The sequence below is a fragment of the Lipotes vexillifer genome, unplaced genomic scaffold, assembly GCF_000442215.2.
Source record: "Lipotes vexillifer unplaced genomic scaffold, Lipotes_vexillifer_v1.1 scaffold1329, whole genome shotgun sequence".
NCBI lineage: Eukaryota > Metazoa > Chordata > Mammalia > Artiodactyla > Lipotidae > Lipotes > Lipotes vexillifer.
In genome coordinates this window covers 382912-401384 of record NW_006797566.1, presented here as the reverse complement: position 1 = coordinate 401384, position 18473 = coordinate 382912, and the positions used below count along the sequence as shown (strand labels likewise).

The 18473-nt window shown below is 60.9% G+C and overlaps 1 protein-coding gene across 5 annotated transcripts in view; it reads right to left on the bottom strand.

Moving 5' to 3' along the window:
- Positions 1-18385, bottom strand: part of FLNC (filamin C) — a 29190-nt gene extending 10805 nt beyond the window's left edge. For 3 of the 5 annotated variants that reach the window (XM_007469690.1, XM_007469691.1, XM_007469692.1), the window contains exons 1-26: positions 17824-18115; positions 13241-13489; positions 11375-11472; positions 11073-11223; positions 10860-10978; positions 10606-10683; positions 10231-10393; positions 9881-10081; positions 8315-8452; positions 7826-7952; positions 7536-7672; positions 7110-7303; positions 6906-7019; positions 6116-6259; positions 5764-5887; positions 5451-5611; positions 5140-5230; positions 4882-5051; positions 4537-4654; positions 4181-4443; positions 2816-3413; positions 1979-2152; positions 1704-1866; positions 1293-1453; positions 350-517; positions 147-270 (exon numbers count right to left, since the gene is read on the bottom strand). In XM_007469690.1, coding sequence (XP_007469752.1) covers positions 147-270; positions 350-517; positions 1293-1453; positions 1704-1866; positions 1979-2152; positions 2816-3413; positions 4181-4443; positions 4537-4654; positions 4882-5051; positions 5140-5230; positions 5451-5611; positions 5764-5887; positions 6116-6259; positions 6906-7019; positions 7110-7303; positions 7536-7672; positions 7826-7952; positions 8315-8452; positions 9881-10081; positions 10231-10393; positions 10606-10683; positions 10860-10978; positions 11073-11223; positions 11375-11472; positions 13241-13489; positions 17824-18115 — 4520 coding nt within the window. Of the gene's footprint in view, positions 1-146; positions 271-349; positions 518-1292; positions 1454-1703; positions 1867-1978; positions 2153-2815; positions 3414-4180; positions 4444-4536; positions 4655-4881; positions 5052-5139; positions 5231-5450; positions 5612-5763; positions 5888-6115; positions 6260-6905; positions 7020-7109; positions 7304-7535; positions 7673-7825; positions 7953-8314; positions 8453-9880; positions 10082-10230; positions 10394-10605; positions 10684-10859; positions 10979-11072; positions 11224-11374; positions 11473-13240; positions 13490-17823 lie in introns of all 5 variants that reach the window. The other 2 variants (XM_007469689.1, XM_007469688.1) reach the window with 2 other exon arrangements.
- Between the last annotated feature and the right edge of the window lie 88 nt (positions 18386-18473).

Below are 18473 nucleotides of genomic sequence, written 5' to 3'. Positions count from 1 at the left end.
AAGAGCGGGATGGGGCAGCAGAGATGGGATGAGGCGAAGAAAAGTAGGAGGGGTGTTTCCAGGGCCCTGCAGTGGCCCTGCAGGTGCGGCCCTGGTGGGAGCTCCCCAGAGCTCAGAGAGCACAGGAGCCCAAAGCTGGGCCTCACCTGCGTGGCACCTCCTGGTCAGCGTACTTGACAGCTACCGTGTAGGGCCCATCGGTGGCTGGGGTGTAGTGGACGGTGTGGGTGCCATCTCCATTGTCACGCACCTCCACAGGCTCAGCCACACCTGGGCAAGGGGAGCAGGGTCAGCAAAGACTCTTGCCATCCTTCCTGCCTCCCTCCACCCTGCCCCAGACATTCCATACCTGTGGGGCTCAGCACGGCCACCTGCAGGGCGGCCCGGCCAGCTTGGCTGCAGTCCACCTTGAAGGTCTGGGGTACCCGGGCCCTGACACCGGCTCCCAGCCCTGGGCCGGAGCACTTCACCTTCCCAGGGTCCACCACATCCTTCACTGGCACCCGGAATGGACTCCCTGCAAGGAGAGGGACATCGGCCCCTATCCACCTGCCCAGGAGGGTCTACCTGACACCGAGGAATGAGGAGGAGGACGCCTTCCCTGCCTTTGAAATGCCCCGGGGAGACCAGACCAAATGTGCAAACGCTTAGGGACTTGCTAAGAAAATGTAAACAAGGAAAATAAACTTGGCTACTTGGCTACAGACTGCGGCTGGGCAAATCCACTTATTTAGACCACAAGCCTGGAAGAAGGCCTTCCTAAATTAATAAAACGTTAAAAGTGGAGTATCTGTAACAGAAAATGCATTTTTGCCAGCGTGAAATTAGATAAGGAAGAGAAATGTCCAATTTCAGCAGGCCCGAGTTACGTGATAATTGAAGACATAACCCCACCCTCCCCACCCCTACCCCTACCCTGAGCAACTCGGCCATGCAGGAGGGCAGGGGGGTTCCTTGCTTGCAGACGGTGAGAGGGAGAGGGTGTGAGAGGCTGTCCTTGCTGAGCCAGCGACAGAGGCTTGCACTGTGTGTGAGTGACCGAACCCACGAGGTCTGGCGCTCCAGACAAAGGGCCAAGACACCAGTGCTGGACCTCTGGGAACGAACTGCGCCCACCGCCCTGCCTCTTGGCCGTGACTGCAGCACCTGCCTGCTCCACGTCCTCCCTGCCGGCTGGGCTCGGGGCTTTCCTGTTCTAGGGATGAGCCCCCACGCCCGACTGCCTTCCAGTTTCTCTCTCGCTGAGCAGGCCTCCTGCTGCCCTCCCCGAGTCCCACCCACCCCGTGCACACCTGGGATGGGCCGGCCCCCGAAGGTGATGTTGACGTCGTAGTCTCCAGGGGTGAAAGGGATGTACTCCACGGTGCAGCTACCATCCTTGTTGTCCTTGCAGGACATCTTGGCTTCCGACGGGCCCTCGATGGCTAGGCCTAGGCCCCCAGTGCCAGCTCCCCTACACGATGACACCCCTATATCAGCTCCGCTAGGACCAGTGAGTGGGGATGGAGAAGCTGAATGGGGGCTGGGGGCCCAGCGGAGAAGGGACCAGCTACAGGGGCTGGGACACTGGGGGAGGTTTGCACCCTTGACAGGGGATAGGCTGGGGATGAGGCACACACAGGATGAAGGGGGAGGCCAGGTGGCTGGGATTAGGGTGGCCACAGCATCAGGGTCAGGGTTAGGAAAGGCGGGGGGAGGAATACCTCGTTTCCACAGTGAAGCGGTTAGCCTTGTTGACCAAGCCACCCTCCAGGCCTGGCCCAAAGGCCCGGACGCGAGTGGGGTCACAGCCCTCAGCCACGCCCACTCGGAAGGGGCTCTTGGGCACAGCTACGTCATCATACAGCACCTCCACCAAATGCACTCCTGGAAGCCAGCCACACGGTGCAAGTCAGGGTGTGCGAGGCCCCCACCTCCCCACCCCCCTGAAGATGCTGGCATCAGATCCCCACCGTCCCCGCTCAGCCCAGCCCCTCACCCTCTTCGTAGGCCGTGTACTGCACTCGGTAGGTGCCATCCCCGTTGTCTGTCACGTAGGTGTCCGTCTTAGCGCCCGAGGGGTTGAGCACGCGAGCCGTCACGTGGTTCCCACCCGTGGCTGTTAGGGATCTTGCGTCCACAGTGAACTCAGTGGTCACCTCACGCAGGACACCTGGCTCCCAGGAGACGAGAGCACAGCATAGGTCGGGGGCAGCCTTCACACAGCTGCTCACCCCAGCGCGCCCTCCCTCCCCGACTCCGAGGCCTCTCCTCTCCACCTGCTGTTCCCCAGCCTGAGCCCTGCCCCCCTCGGCCATGCGAGCTCCGGGCCCCGCCTCCCACTGCCCCTGCCTTCGCTCCCCTCACCACATACTGACACTCTGTTCACCTGAGTCTCCCCACCAGGCTGTGCGCCCCTTGAGGACGGGTCTGGGTCTTACGTTCCTCTGCACACACCTCTGTGCCTAGCCCAGGGTCTGGCCCCCAGCAGATGGTAACTCACAGTCACCGAGCTGAGCTGAACTGTCTCCTGACTCTTGTCACCCTCAACCCCAAAGCTTTCCCTCTGTACCAAGGAGAGCAAGGTTCTTAGCTTTCTCAGATCAGCTGATGAAAGTTGCGAATCTCCCCAGGAAAATGCAATTTTGCCACAAGACCAGAGGTGAAGCTCCGCGTCCTGCCTCTGGCTTAGGCGCCTTCTTCTGGGGTATCTGAGCCCTAAAGACTCAGCGCTGCCCCACAGCCCTCACTTCCCCCACCACCACAAGCCCTCAGCCCCGCTTCCCTCCCTCCCTGACTGGCGATGTGACCAGCTCCAGGCTCCTCTCTCACTCACCGTGGGGCTCCACACCGGGTCCCGAGACCTTGACGCCACTGGTGTCGACAGCGGGCTGCACATGGACGCGGGTGGGGAATTTGGGTACGGGGTGCCCGCCATACTTGATGGTAATGGTGTAGGTGCCGGAGAAGGCTGGGCTGTAGGTGATGTGGTAGGTGCCGTCGGCATTGTTGTGGATCAGCACCTCGGCCTTGACGCCGGCGTCCGACAGGATCTCGATGGTCAGCTCAGCCTCGCCCGCCTCCGAGCAGTCCACAGTGAAGGTGGCTGCCTCGCCAGCCTTGCCGCGCTCCAGGCCTGGACCACTGGCCCGCACCTTGCTCGGGTCGAACACGGGCCGGATGGTAGCCTTGAAGGGCGAGCCGGGGATGTGGGCTTCGGCAAACAGGATGTTGATGGTGTACTCGCCCGGCTCCGTGGGCAGGTAGCTGACAGCACACGAGCCGTCGCCATTGTCCTGGCACTCGATCTTGGCCTCACAGGGGCCCTCCACGGTCAGCCCCAGGCCACCTGTGCCCGCCCCCTTGGTGTCGATGGAGAAGGGCGCTGGTGTGCCTACCAGCCCGCCCTTGAGACCAGGGCCGTAAGCACAGACCTAAAAGAAGGAACAGGTGTGTGGATTACCTACACCTGACCTCGCCCACGAGGCCTTCATGGCTCTCAAATCAGCTAAGCGCTTTCAACTGTAGCAGCTACCACAGGCTGAGTCCTTATAACAATTCCAGGCAAGGAAAGGCAGGCAGAGAGATTAAATAATTGGTCCCAGCTGGTGGACCTGGGATTGAAGCCCAGGTCGGATCCAAGGGATTGAAGCCCAGGTCGGATCCAAGGCCAGGCTTTTAATAGCTGAGCTGTCTCGATATAAGCTTCTATATGTAGGATGGATAAACAACAAGGTCCTACTGTATAGCACAGAGCACTATATTCAATAACCTATGACAGGGACTTCCCTGTCCGTCCAGTGGTTAGGACACTGCGCTTCCACTGCAGGGGGCACAGGTTTGATCCCTGGTCGGGGACCTAAGATCCCACATGCTGCTCAGTGCGGCCAAAAAAAAAAAAATCCTACGACCAACCATGATGGAAAAGAATATTAAAAAAAAGAATGTACATATATGTAAACTGAATCACTTTGCTGTACAGCCGTGAAGAACACAACATTATAAATCAACTATGCTTCAATAAAAATACAAAAAACAAAACCAAAAATACACTAAGCAGTCTCAAAGGCAGGTCCTGAGGTGGGGGACTGACTCGGCCCTGGGTCCTTGGCTATGCTAACTCTGGCCTCTGCCCCTGTGACTTACCCATCTTCGCTAGAAGCCCCCAACTCCCAGCTCCCACCAGCCCCGATTTCCTCACCTTGGAGGGGTCAGGGGGCAGGACACCCTCCACGGTGAAGGGGCTGCCAGGCACCGGGTGACCATCGTAGGTGATGTCCACTTTGTAGGGCCCCTCCTCAGGGGGCATGTAGCGCACGGCCTGGGCTTCAGCTCCACCACCGGGCTCCAGCTTGCAGGGGATGGGCCGTCGGGAGGGTGAGGTCATCCGCACGTCCAGCCGGCCCTGGCCGCCAGCCCCACGCGTGTTCACAGAAAACGCCTGTTCTTGTCCCACAGCCACCTCTGTGCAGATGGCAAGGGACGCCGTGAGCAGAGACTGCAGCCCACTGCCCCCCCAGCTCTCCTCACCCCCAGGGCAGCGCGTGCCCCGCTTACTGCTGTTGAGGCCTTGAACTTTGACTTTGCTGAGGTCCAGCGGGGGTGCCACATTCACCACAAAGGGGCTCTTGGGGACAGGGTCTCCACCATAAGTCACTGTCACTGCCATGTTGCCCTATTGGGTACAACAGGAGGTCAGAACTGGGTGGCTTAGGCACAGCCTGGCAACATGCCTTTGGCCGATGTGGACCAGAGGCTCAGAGATCCACAGCAAGAGAGGATGGAAGGCAGGAAAGGGCAAGATGTGGGAGGCTAGATGCAGAACGGGCCCTGTGAGACTGAAGGAAGGAGACCCACGACCCCATAGCTGGGACGGGTGGAGCATGGAGGGGGCGGACACACCTGCTGCACGGCCGTGTACTTGACAGTGTAGGAGTAGTCGTGGTTGTCGATGATTTCAAAGTCTCGCACAGCTTCTCCCTTGACAGCCCCGGCAAAGTGCACGTCCAGCTTGGCCTTGCCGGCTCCCTTGGTCAGCACCGTGAAGTGAGTGGGCTTCCCAACTTCCACACCTGGGGAGTCACCCCGAGATGGTGGTGAGGCGCTGGCGGCCACCTAGCCCCACCCCCAGCCCAGCCCAGCCCCGACTCAGACACCTACCTGTGCGGGTCAGCCCAGGGCCCTCAGCCTTGACCTTGCTGGCATCATGGGATGGGTCCACCTTGATATGGAAGGGGCTGGCAGGGATCTCCTGGACGGAGAAAAAGCTTGGTCAGGGTGGACACGAGCAGTCTCTGAAAAAGTGCCCTTTGTTTCCTCTGAGGCATGCTGCCTACACATAGGAAGTGCGCAATTAACGGCTGTAGAATTGTCCCCAAACGACTGCCTCTTAAGCTGCTGACTGAGATGTGGGCCGGGGCAGGGTGGGGTGTGCAGCCACCCGTGACAACGAAAACCCAAGCGTAGGGTACCTGGTTGGCAAACAACACCATGATGGTGTAGCGGCCGGCCCCTGGGGGTGTGTACTTGACTGTGAAGGTGTCATTGTCATTCTTGATGATGTCAAAGTCGATGTCAGCCTCTGCAGGGCCCACCACGCCGGGGGCACACTTGATGCCAATGCTCACATCGCCTGAGGGGAGGCAGGCACGAGGCCATGAGTGGGGGGCTCAACAACCTCCTGCACTTGACCAGTCCCCCTACAGCTGGGACCAGGTGGAGGGTACCAGCGCCTCCCACCCAGCCCCCGCCCGGCCCTGCCCCACTCCCTGGTCCTCGGGGCACCTTGCCCAGCCTCGCTGCAGTCCACGGTGAAGTAGGTGGGCTCATTAGCCTTGAGGCCTGTCTTCTCCACGCCAGGGCCGTACACCTTCACCCGCTCGGGGTGGCTGCCCTCTCCCACGTTCACCTGTGGGGAAGAGTCGATGGTCAGCACGGTGCCCCTTCCTCAAGGTCTATCCCTTTCCCCAGCACTTCTGAGCCCGGCCTTAGCAGGACCACTCTTAGCATCTTCGCGGGGACCTTGAGGTGGGGAGCGATGATAGGGCCCAGGGACAGCCAACATCTCCTGCGTGAGGCTCCGCCCTCCCTCTGGGGCCCCTGGCAGTGGGCATGGGGCAGGGAGCAAAGGACATACCCGGAAGGGGCTCTTGGGGACGCTGACACCTCCCCAGGAGACGATGATGGTGTGTTTAATGGGCTTGGTGGGCACGTAGGAGCAGCGGAAGGTACCATCGCCGTTGGGGATGACCTTGATGTTGATGGGGCAGCCGTCTGCGTCCTGTGGGCGTCACCCAAAGCAAGGTTCTTGGAGTGCCCCGGACTCCTAGAGCACCAGCGCCCTCTGCTGGCCATGGGCCATCCTCCTTACCCACCGCCAACCCACTCACAGGCCCCGCGCAGCCACAGACCTCAGACCAGGAGAGCCTAGTGCCACAAGCTCTGGTGGCCAGGGCGCACCCTGGGAACAGGGAGGCCAGGCTCTAGACCATCTGTGTGGCCTGGTCTCCCAGCCTAGGTCTCTGAGATGTGTCGTCAGGGGAAACGCTCAGCTAAATCAATGTTCCTAAAATTGAATAAGTAACCTTTTAAAGAAGAAATCAACCTCTTGGACCCAAGAACATATGCATTAACCTCTAGGGGTCAGTGGACACCACTGTGAGAAACTCAGCTGGGAAACCAATGTCTTACTCAGTCAAATCATCTTTCAATTGCAAATTAGTAGTATAATAATATACATTTGGTAAAATATGTTTTTTAAGATTATCATCAATAAGAAAACACAAAACTTTAAATTTTTCATAGTTCTAATGGATCCATGAGAATCAGTCCTGTGATGCCTGGAGGCCCCTTTCTCTAACTTGCCCCCACCCCCCCAGGGTCCCTGCTACAGCGGCGAGGGGCACAGAGATGGGGCAACACCCCACCTGGGCATAGAGCTTCAGGTCTCCCTTGCCAGCAGCACGGGCATCAATGGTGAACTCTGCTGGCTTGTCCACGATGCAGCCAGTGGGCTCCAGGCCGGGCCCAAAGGCCTTCACCTGCGCAGGGGCAAGAGCAGAGGGCTGTGTTGGGGACTGGAGGAGGGCCGGTTCACCTTGTCCCAGGCCCGCGGGAGCTGGGACCCCCACCTTGTCCAGGAAGCAGTCGGGTGGAGCTGGCTGGATGTGGGCAATGAAGGGCGAGTCTCGAATGTCCTCATCGTCGCAGATGACGTGCACGGCGTACTCCCCTGGTTCTGTGGGCCAGTACCGCACGTCACAGGAGCCATCTCCCTTGTCATCACACTCGATCTTGGCCTGTGAAGGGCCCTCAATGGAGAAGCCTAGGTGAAAGATGGGGAGGGTCAGAGGGCACAAGAAGCAACTTGGACACTCAGGCAGGTCCCCGGGGCATCGCTCTCCAGGCGTCACCACCCTGATCACCCCACGTCCCATCTCCCAGTCTCATCTCAACACTCGCTAGCACTCCCACTTCCTGACCCCAGTCACCCCCCCAGTGTCCTTCCATCACACCACTCCCCCCACTTCCCACCTGTCACCACCCCAGCCACTTACCCAGCGTCCCCACCTCCGTGCCAATGGCCTCCACCACAAAGTCGGCTGACTTGCCCACCTGGCCTGTTTCCAAGCCGGGACCCCAGGCCCGCACCTTCTGTACTCCTGCCTCTGGGCTCACCTGCACCTCAAAGGGGCTGGGCAAAGAGGGAGCTGGTGTCCATGCCGGGAGCTGCCCCCACCAGAGGTACTCGTCCCCCTCCCTTCCCTCAGAGTCCCAGGCAGCCCGCCTCCCTCTCCCACCCTCTGAGGGCCCAGACCTGGAGGCACGGGGGCCGCATGGTGCTTACCTGCGGGGAATGGCATAGCCGCCCCATGTGATGGTCACCGCGTACTTGCCAGGCACCACGGGGTAGTACTCGCACTCGAACACACCGTCCCCAGCCTCCCGCACCTTCACCGGCTCCTCTGTGCCTTCTGAGGAGGTGTGGGAAGAGGGGGGGTCAATGCTCTGCGAGTCCCAGCTGCTCAGTCCTCTCAAGGACCCTTGGGACCCAGGCCCAGCCTGAGGATACTGCTGCTGGTAGGCACTGTAGTAGGCACTGTGTAACAGCCCAGGGCAGCACACCGGCGAGAGCAGCATTCCCAGCTTGCACACTGGGAGACTGAGGCAGAGGTCAGACAATGTGCCTAAGGTCCCAGGGAGCCTCCGGTCAGTGTCTCTTTTGAGCCCCCCAGGGGGGGCGTGGTGCTGACCGGCACTGCCCTCAGGGGCTCAGAACCACTGGCTGTATTTCCTCCCTGTGCCCCGACTCCCACCACGGCCCCCTGGCACTCACTTGGTCCCTTGACCGTGACCTTGAGCTCCCCGCTGCCAGCACCCTTGGTGAACACCTTGAAGTCAGCCACCTCTTTGACACGCACGCCCTTGGGCTGCAGGCCCCGCCCAGAGGCCCGGCAGGCGTTGGGGTTACAGGCTGGGAGAGAGAAGAGAGGTGAGGCTGGGGGCGCCGAGAGGCCCTAGACAGAGCCTCAGCCCTCACCTCTCATCCCCTACCTCGCTGTGCAGTCCTCCTGACGCGCCCCCAGGCACAGGCCATGGCTTCATGCAACCCTCCCCCCGTGCTCCCTGGTGCCCCCGACACAACTAGGGCTGCCGAGACCATGCTGGGCAGGGAGCTGCCCACGGTGCCCCCAGCCCCCCTCATCAGGCTGCTCACAAGAAACCCTCCCCACCGGGCTCCTTGGAGTCAGTGTCGCTTGGGACACAGGCAGGGCAGAGCCTGAGCAGAGACTGGAGCAAAGAGAGACAGAGAAGGGCCTTTCACCTACCCCAAGGCCACCCACCTAGAGCCACCTGAGCCTTCTCAGAGCCACCACAGCAGCTTTAGGAACTAAGTCATGCCACAAAACACTCAGCAACACCATGGAACAAGAGCTATGCATATAACCGGAAGCCTGCCACAGATCACAGGCAATGCATGGAAGTCAGCCTGTCACAGAACACTGCTAGTGGCAATGAACCCAGACTTTGCTACTGAACACAGGCCAAAGAACAGTGATCTCAGCCTGCCACGGAACCCATAAAATGGCATGGAACCCACGGGCTGCCACCAAACAAGCAATGACATATAATCCAGGCCTGCCACGGAACACAGACAATGGCAGAGAATCCGGGTACTGCCACAGAACAGGCAACGACACGAAACACGGAGCCTGCCATGGAACACAGGCAATGGCACGGAACGGAGGTCTCATATCACGGAAATCATCAGGCAAGTGGCAAAGAAACTAGATCTGCCACAGAACATAGGCAAAGGCACGGAACTTGGGGCCTGTCACAGAATGCCACGGAAGGGGGGGGCGATTCCACACCGCTTGGGCCATGCCACACAGCACAGGTGAGGCCGGTCAGCTATGGCCATGCCCGGCCCCGCCTCCACTGGAGTGTACTAACGCGGCGCCCCTCTCTTGGCCTGGTGGACGATGGGCACAGAGGGGGCGAGCGGCGGCAGGGGCTCTGAATGGCAAAGAGAGAAGCAAGTGGGGGGGGTCACTGCTTGAGGGCCTGGCGTACAGGTGCGTCACGTAAATGCCCCCCACCCACGCGGCCCTGTCGCTTCCCCCTCAACCCTTCCACAGCGGTCCCTGTCTGGTATCCTTCACTGTGGCCTCCTGAGCCTCCTTGGGGGCAGGGGATGGACAGACGAGCTCTCGAGAGCCCCACCCCTTGGCTCGCTCTTCTGCCCATTTTAAGCTTTCAGATGGCTCCCCACCCGCCCCCGTGCATCATTTCCCGTAGTGCACCATTTCCCGTAAATCCTTAGACTCGGAATTCGGTGGCAACGCTCTCTGTGTCCTGGGGTCGGGGAGGGGGATCATGCGGATGGGTGGAGGGCCTTTACCTTCTGCCACGTGGACAGGGAAAGGGCTGCGGGTGATGGGGGCACCGGCGAAGGCCACGTGCACCGTGTGGGGTCCCTCCATCACAGGCCTGTACGTGCAGCGGAACGTGCTGTCGCCCTTGTCCTCCAGGGCCACCTCCACTGTGTCCCGACGGCCCTGCGGGTCCACGATCACCACGGCAACATCACCAGTGCCGGCCCCTGTCACGACAACGGCCATCAGCCCTCATTCTGCTTGGGGCTCCCTCACCCTGAGACCACTGCCCTCTGGCTGGGACTCTGCCCCAGGCCCCCATGCATACGCCCCATGCCCAGTCAGGGGGTGTCAGGTGTAAGGGGGCCGTCCTCACCCGCGGTGTAGATGTCAAAGTAGGTGGGTTTGTTGGCCACGTTGCCCACGGGCTCCAGGCCAGGACCACGGGCCGATACCTTGTTGGCATCCCCCAGGGCCATGCCCACGTTCACCTCAAAGGGGCTGCGTTCGATGTTCTGGCCAGCAAAGAGCACGGTCACCTGGGGGTCAGAGGCCAAAGGTAAGCTTTCAGAGGAGAGCAGCTCTGAGAGGGGGTAGAGGAGCAGAGCAGAGCCAAAGAGGGTGGGAGGCGGGTGGCCAATGCACGGGGGTGGGGCGGGGTGCGAGCCGAGACAGGGGTCCATTCAGCCAGAGCCAAGGATGTGAATGGAATGGGGAAGACGGGGTGGGCGGGGGGCCTATAGGGAGATACCTTGTGCAAGCCGGCAACCTTGGGCACATAGGAGACAGTGTAGGTGCGGTCCTTGTCATTGTTGGGAACCACCTTTGCCTATTGGGAAGGGAAAAGGTTGGCAGTTAGAGCCCCTCCTGAGCCCACAGCTCCTGCAGCCCCCATGGTGAGGCGTTCTCCATCTCCAGCATAGAGGGTAGCTCTGGCAGCCATCTCCAGGCCACCCCAGTTGTTGGCCTGTGGTCTCTGTCCATTCCCCAATGGCCTCTCCATACCTCCTCGGTGTGGCCCTCGGGGTCCTCAATGTAGACCAGCACCTCGCCCACGCCAGCATCCACTGTCTGCACGGTGAAGTGCGCGGGCTGCAGCACGGTGTTGCCCTGGGGCTCAATGCCTGAGGATCAGAAGGCAGAGCCAGAGAGTTTAGGGAGATCCATCCTAGCCTGTGCCCAGCTGCTCAGGGAGGGCTGTTAGGGCTCAGTACATACCAGGTCCATAGGCAATGGCCTTCTTGGGGTTCAGCTGCTTGGAGCGAACAGGGGCACCAGGTTTGAGTTTGGCCTTGGGGAACTGGGACAGGTAGGTCATGACAGAATGCTCATCCACGTTGGGGTCCACAATCTCCTCGGGAGCAATCACCTGCCATGAGGAGGAAGGGAGTTAGAGGATGCCCTCCTTAGCCAGGAACCCCGGTTCTCACCCACATCCTGACCAGGTACCCTTATAGACCCAACTCCACCCTTGGCCCTCTGGTGCCTTTACTCTCCCACCGGCCCGTCCGCCAGTGTACCTGGGGCACCCCGAGCCAGTCGTCCGCCTGCTGCATGGCCTCCCGGGCGTTCTCCACAGGCTGATTAGGGTCCCAGGCCTCCCAGTCAGGGCAGAGGCCTGGAGAGATGGCGGAGAGAGGCAATGACTAGGGGAAGCAGTCAGCCAGCATACAGAGCATTTGCTCATCCAACACCCTCATAGGCTGTGGGTTCACACTCCCTCCCACGCAGCCCTAGGCCCCTGACCAGCCAGGTTCCTGCTGACCCCTGATGTTATAGCCCATCAGCTGGGATGCCCATCGCTGTTTAGAGGCACGGCAACCCTTCCTAGCACCAACAATGAGGGCTTTCTGCCCCGGCTGACGCAGCCTGGCACCAGCCCTGCCAGCCGGCCTCCTGCCTACCAGGCCCCAGCACCGACCCTGAACACCAAACCCCTGTGAGGGCATCCCTCGCAGACCTCTCCTGACTCATCCCAGCTGCCTCCAGGTAGGCAGTCCCCGTCCGACACATGCTTCTGACCCGTTGCCTCGAAGGTCTCCTCACAACTGTGCCGCAGCCCGGCCCCCGCCCCTGCCAGCCGGCCTCCTGCCTACCAGGCCCCAGCACCGACCCTGAACACCAAACCCCTGTGAGGGCATCCCTCGCAGACCTCTCCTGACTCATCCCAGCTGCCTCCAGGTAGGCAGTCCCCGTCCGACACATGCTTCTGACCCGTTGCCTCGAAGGTCTCCTCACAACTGCCCTGAAGTCCTAAGTCTCCAAGCACTTCCCACAACAGCCTCAGAGCATAAGACTCTCTCTCCTTCCTGACTTCCCCCTTGGGGCAATGGAGGCACTGAAGGGTCTGTTTGGAGAGGATGAGTTCTTCTCTCCAGCTACCCAGAACCCAGCCCTTCTAATGGGAGGAATGCTGAGGCGGCCGCAGGTCACTCCTGGGAAGGGATGCAGGGGTTAGGGTGTGCTTGGTCCAAGCCAGAGCTGGAGGAGGATGGCGCTGCTCACTGGCAGGGAGGGGGCCAGCTCAAAGGCTGGAATCCATGACTGGCCAGAACAGCTGAGCTCACTGCTGGCAGCCACACCAGCCGTGGGCAATGGCTCAGCAGCTGGGAATGCTTCCCAGGCGGCCAGTGCCCCCGCCTCCCACCCCCTGCTCCCCTGCTGACCCCAGGCTGAGGGAGGATTCGCCCAAGGGGACATGGCTCCCCAGAGGCAGAGCTGACCGATAGGGGTGGAGAAGACCTATCTTCTCAGGAGATGAGGGTCAGAAAGGGAGCCGAGGGGTACGGCTCTCGCCTGTGATGCCTCAGTCTTCTCATGGGCCCTCAGCTGCCCCCACCTGAGCAGGCCAGGGCCTACATCGAGAGAGGGCAGGGCTGGGTCACCTGCCACTGGGCAGTGTCACATCAGCCTCAGCCCACATCATCCTGGGCTTCAACTCCTTCTCAAAGCTGTCCCAGGGGCTCACAAAGAACAGCCTTCTCTGGGTCTAAGTCCTGGCCTTCTTTGGAAAGCCAGAGTCCCACCACATTTGCTTTCTGCTGGCTGAGCAGAAATGACACCCATGTGGCAAAGTAGGAAGCAGGGAGTTGAGGCCCTGGGCTCTGGTTCAGTTCTGCCACACATAAGCTGTGTGATCTTGGACAAGTCACTGGCCTTTTCTGAACCCCAGTGTCCTTGTCTGTAAACACTTTTCCTGCCACTGCAGGATCTGGCAACTCATCAGGAAGGGTCTAACTCCAGCAGTGATTCTCAGCTGGGGCAGGGGGTCCTGATCCCCCAACCCTGGGACATGTGTTCTGACAAACACAAGCCTCGGCATCACCAGCTCATCCCAGCTCCCCTTCCGGGCTCAAGGATCCATGGTGTGCTGCCGGCCCACTTACCAGGGGCACAGTTGTCCACCAGGGCGCCCAGAGCTTTACCATCCTGCCAGTCACGGTTGAAGTTGGTGATGGGCAGCTGGGGCACCTTGTTCTGGATCCAGCCGAGTAGACGCTGCTTGGGTGTCTGCTTTCGGGCATCCTCATCATCCTCATCCTCCCACATGGGCATGGAGATGGAGTAATGCAGGATCAGTGTCCAGATCAGGCCCAGGATCAGCTTCAGGTTCCCATCTACGATAGCCTTGCTGTCTGCGGAGCAGAGAGGCGATCTGGGCTCAGGAGGGCTCCACTTCGAGCACAGTGCCCTCCCCTCCCCCGCCCAGCTCCTGAAGCTGCTGCTTGAGCCCTGGGTCAGGCCTCCTTCTTCTGGAACCTACTCCTTCTCTGACTACCAAATTTTCCATCCTGTGAGGCCTGGCCCTTGATGGACCCCTCCTCTCCCTTCAGAATGAGGCTGCCTCCCAATGTGTTCCTTCAGCGTGTAGTTTCACCTCTTTCACGGCACTTGTGTGAGCCTCCTAGCAGGTTACAGGCATCCATGCAGTTATGCAAGATTGTAAGCCTCTCAGGGGCAGACACTGCTTTGTTTCGTTTCCTTTCTTTTTCTTTTTTAAACAGTTTTAATGAGGTATGCTTGATGTACAATAAACTACTTATTAGAAAGTACAACTGGGTAAGTTTTGACATGTGTGTACCCACAAAGCCATCACCACAAATCAAGATCATAAACATATCCACCCCTCCTCAAAGTTTCCCTTCCTTTGTGATCCATCACTCCTGCCCCTCCTGGTCTATCCTTCCCAGGCAACGACTGACCTGCTCTTGGTCGCTATAGATTAGTTTGCATTTTCTAGAGTTTTCTATGAATAGAATCATACAGTATATACTTCTTTTGTCTGCCTTCTTTCCCTCTAGATACTGTATCTTATGTCTACTCGGAGCCTAGAACTTAGTAGAATCTCAATAAATACTGGTTGAATGAATGAATATTTTAAAAACTGAAGTTGGAGAGGAATGGGACCAACCTGGTTCCAGCCAAATTCTACTCTGAACGCTATAAAAGGTTTTTGGAACAAAGTTCTTGGAGGAGGGGGTGGGTACAGTGCACATTCTGTTAAGGCTTGAAAATCATGTTTTCAAATGATAGGGACCAGTGAGATTTCACAACAGCCGGGGGAGTGTTACCCATGTGGACTCAAGTCCACATGGGGGCAGCCGAGGCTCTCGACCCATCCCCTCCTTTGAGGAATACTATGGACCAGAACTGGTACCCCAAGATTTTGGGGGCCTAGTTCCCTTTTAACAGCCAGAGAGAAATATCCAGGAGCCGGGAGTGGCCTGGAGTATGGATCATTGGAAACCAGCTTGCTTGTAAAGGACAATGCAGGCCTGAAATCCATCAGCTTCCCTGAGCACTGCTTTTAGGAGGTTGGGAGGGGGTGGGAGAATCAGCCTTGTTTACTGGCGTTGCCCAAGAGATGGGAAAGGGTGGGGCTGGAGATGCCCCCTTATGTATCTTTTCCTGCCCCCCACCAGATCTTGGGGGATGGCCTTTGGAGGGTAAGGCCTGGGGAAGCCCAGTATCCCCCCTCAACCTGCTCCCAGGAGGGGAGTCTCAGTCTCTCTGTCCCTCTGTCCCTCTGGCCTCGGGCTCTGGTCCCCTTGGCTCCACCACCCTTTCACTGATTCATCCTTCCTTCCCCAGCAGCTCCCCAGGCCCGCCCCCTCTACCCCTGGCTCCACTGCAGCACAATGGTTTGGCAGCTTGCAGATTCCATGACACACTCACTCCCAGCCTCCTGGTGCTTTGGAGCGGTCTCTCTCAAACACACACAGGCCCACAACACTTTCACACAGTCTTGACACCCAGGGCCTCACAGCCTCTCACAACCCTGACAGCCTCCAAAGCTGGTGCTCGAATGCCCAGAGTGCTACCTGCAAACTGCAGCCAGATCCCTGGGAGGGAGGCCTTGAGGCTGCGGGGGCGGGGGGCGGGGGGTACGGGGGTGGGGGCGTCAATCCCATCTGCTGCAGGGAGAGGTTTCTCCCCAGCACCTGGCCCTGGGCCAGACAGCAAGTGGTCCTGGTCAGCAGCAGAGGGGGGCCCGGAGCCACACTCCGGGAGCAGTGAGCTTCTCCCTCCTCCCCCTCAGAGGCCAGGCAGAGGAGGGGAGCTCTGCTCAGGCCAGGTCCCCTCCTTCCCACCCCAACGGGGATGCCACCAGAGGGGTGGGAGGAGCCCCAGAGCCAGTCCCTGAGGCCACTCCAGGCCTCTAGTGGAGGGGGAGAAGAGAGGGCCCAGCGAGGGAGGTGCCGGGACAGCTGCTGCCCCCTCCAGCCCCTCCCTCGGTGGTTGGCTCCAGGAGAAGGAACAGCAACTGGGGAACAGCTGCGGGACAGAGCTGCCGCATAGGCCTCTTTGTTCGGAGGGGCTGAGGGGCTGGCCGGGTAAGGAGGGCACACAGCTCCTTCCACCCCGGCTGAGTACCCCTACCTCCTTCAGGGGGACGGCTCAACCCCCAGCTCCCGCCACACTCCTAGAAAAGGACGTGGGGAGCCGTTCTGACCTCCTCCCAGGTGCCCAGATGCTCAGTTTCAGTCCTGAGACGATGCCCAGAGACGGCCCCTGCCCCAACCCCTTCCTAACACTTAGCGGGACAGAGGAAACTAGAGGAAGCACGATGCCCGCCTGGCGGGGAACCACCCGTTACACCTTCTGCGGGTTGGGCAGCCCCTGCCGCCTGTGCCCCCTCCCATCCAGCCTCAGCCTCAGCCTCAGGCCCCAGCAGCTGAATTGCTGACAGCTTATCTCATCCGGCTGGCTGCGGGAGCGAGCCACTTGGCCCAAATGGGGAACAATTCCCTGCAGGAACGGGAAAGGACGGTTCCCTCCCGCCCCCAAAACAGCTTTTGCTTCTTCCCCCTCTGTTCTGAGACGGCCTCTCCACACACAGTTGAGCCAAAGGGGCCGGAGCCAGGCACCACCATGGGGGAGGGGAGAGGTGTGCTCTCAGGAAGGACGAGGCCTGGAGAGGGGCCGAGCGCCCTGCAGCGGGGAGGGGAGGGGAAAGCTGAGCCATTTCCTACGAAGCCTTTTTGAGGCCCCAGGCTCTCCCCTCGAGACCCCCACCTGGGACCGTCAGTCCAGTCGGTGAAATCCCAGCTGCCGGGGGCTGACAGGCCCAGGGCTGACTCCTCTCTGACCCTGGCCCCCGGCAACCCCACGCGCCCTCAAGCAGCCCTCACTCCCACTACACACACCGGGGGCCCCTCCCCACGCCCTGTCCTCAGGCTTGTCCTTCTGGAAAGCTCAGAGACATCTGCTGTGTCACAGCGGCAGGGCTATTTCCAGGCCAGAGCGGGTGGGGTGGGGGGTCAGTATTGGGGCAGGAGCGGGTAAGGCCTAGAGAGGGCACTGGCCGGGGCAAAGGGCCCCGGACTGAGCTCAGCTGCTAATTCCGGAGGCCTAGAGATGCCCCGAGGGAGAGTGGAGGTGGACAGACCTTCCATCATCTGAAGAAGTCTCTGGGGCAGCCTGGGGGGCACCGGACGCCCTGTGAAACTCCCCTCCTGCGGCCCTAGGGTGCACCCCGCCACGGGGCCCTTTCCCGCAAAATCCCATCAGGGCTCTTAGGAGCTCGTCACAGCGGTAGGGCTCTGCCCCAGGTCCCCGGCCTGCAGGGATGACGGCAGGACGGTGAGGGGAGGGCCAGCTCCTACCCTCTCAGAGCCCATCCCGGGTTCCCCAGCTCCCAAGCCTGGGGTGCCTCCCCACCCCCACCCAGCGCTGACACACCTTCCAAATCTGGTTACACTCAATGACTTCCTCCCTTTTTCAGGCCTTCCCTCCCTCCCCTCAACCCAGGCCGTTTGAGCTGCAGCCAATCGGGGCTTAGGGGGTGGGCGGGGGCCGGGCGTGGACGGAGGGAGCCCTCTCCCCCGCCGGCTGAAGCTGGTAGAGGACAGGCAGGGGTTAAGGCTCTCGGAGCTAGCTCAGAGCCTTTTTAGGTTTCCGAGGCTGGGCCCTGCCGGCCCTGGCCCCTGGGCCTGAACCCAGCCGGCGAGAACATATGCCCGCGGGGGACCCGGACCCCGCGCCCGCCCGGCCACCAGCTCTCCCCCTGCTCCCTGGGATCGGGCAGCGATTGGGACCCGCCTTCAGCCGCTCCTCCCCGGTGGAGGTGCTGGGAGGCTGGGAAGCCATTTGCTTTGTTTGGGGGGAGGTGCCCCCGGGAATCAGTAATGGGCATTGGCCCAGCCCTCTCAAGCCTGGGCTGGGGGTGCGGGTGGCAGGAAAGGGGACGAAGGGGAGAGGGTTGGTGAGAGTGTGCGAGGGAGGCTGAAGCTGGAGGGCTCAGAAACTGTCGGGTCTGGACTCTCCCGGGGCCGCCTCGGGATGCCGGCCGACCAGAGAGGGGTGCGAAGGCAGGACACGAGGGGGCCTGCATCGGCGGGCGGGAGAGCGGGGACAGGGTCCTCTCCCGGCGCCGGGGCTCTCTCTGCCCTCTCTCGGCTCCCCGCGCGCCCACCCAGCACCTGAGTCCTCTGTCCCCGTGGGCCAGCCCCTCCCCGCCCGCACTGACCGATGGACACGAGCTTGATGTGCTCGCGCTCGAGGAACTCGAGGGCCACGGACACGTTCTCCAGCTTCATCTGGCGGAAGTTGGGGCGCGGGTGGAACTTGCGGTACATGCGTTTCTGGCTGAGCACCTCGAGCAGCGCGATGAGGCGCAGCCCGTCGCTGAGGTCGCGCTGCAGGTCGGTCAGGCGCTTGCCCACGCACTTGAGGTGCTCGTTGCACCAGCGCGTGAAAGTGTTCTGCTGGATCTTCTTCCACGGCGCGTCCTCCGCCAGATCCTTCTCCGTGGACGGCATGTCGTCCGCCTCGTCGCCCAGGCCAAGGCCGGGGACCTCGGAGTAGCCGCTGTTGTTCATCATGCTGGCGCGGGCTGGGGCGGGGGCTGCGCTGCCGGCTGGGCTCTGGCTTGGCTGGGCTCGGGCTCGAGGCGCTGTCGGGGCGCGATCGCGGGACCCGCGGCTCTGCGCTGCGCGGCTCTCAACTTCTCTCGCGCCCCTGGCTGGCGGGACTCGGCGGGCCTCCTCGGCTCCTCCGCCGCGTTCTCTCTCTCTGTCTTTCTCCCTCCGGGGGCGGAGCGGTGCTCTGGAAGTGCGGGCCGGGCTGGGGCGGGGGGTTTAAGAAGCCCCCGGGCCGCGTTCCCCCCGCCGCGCCTGC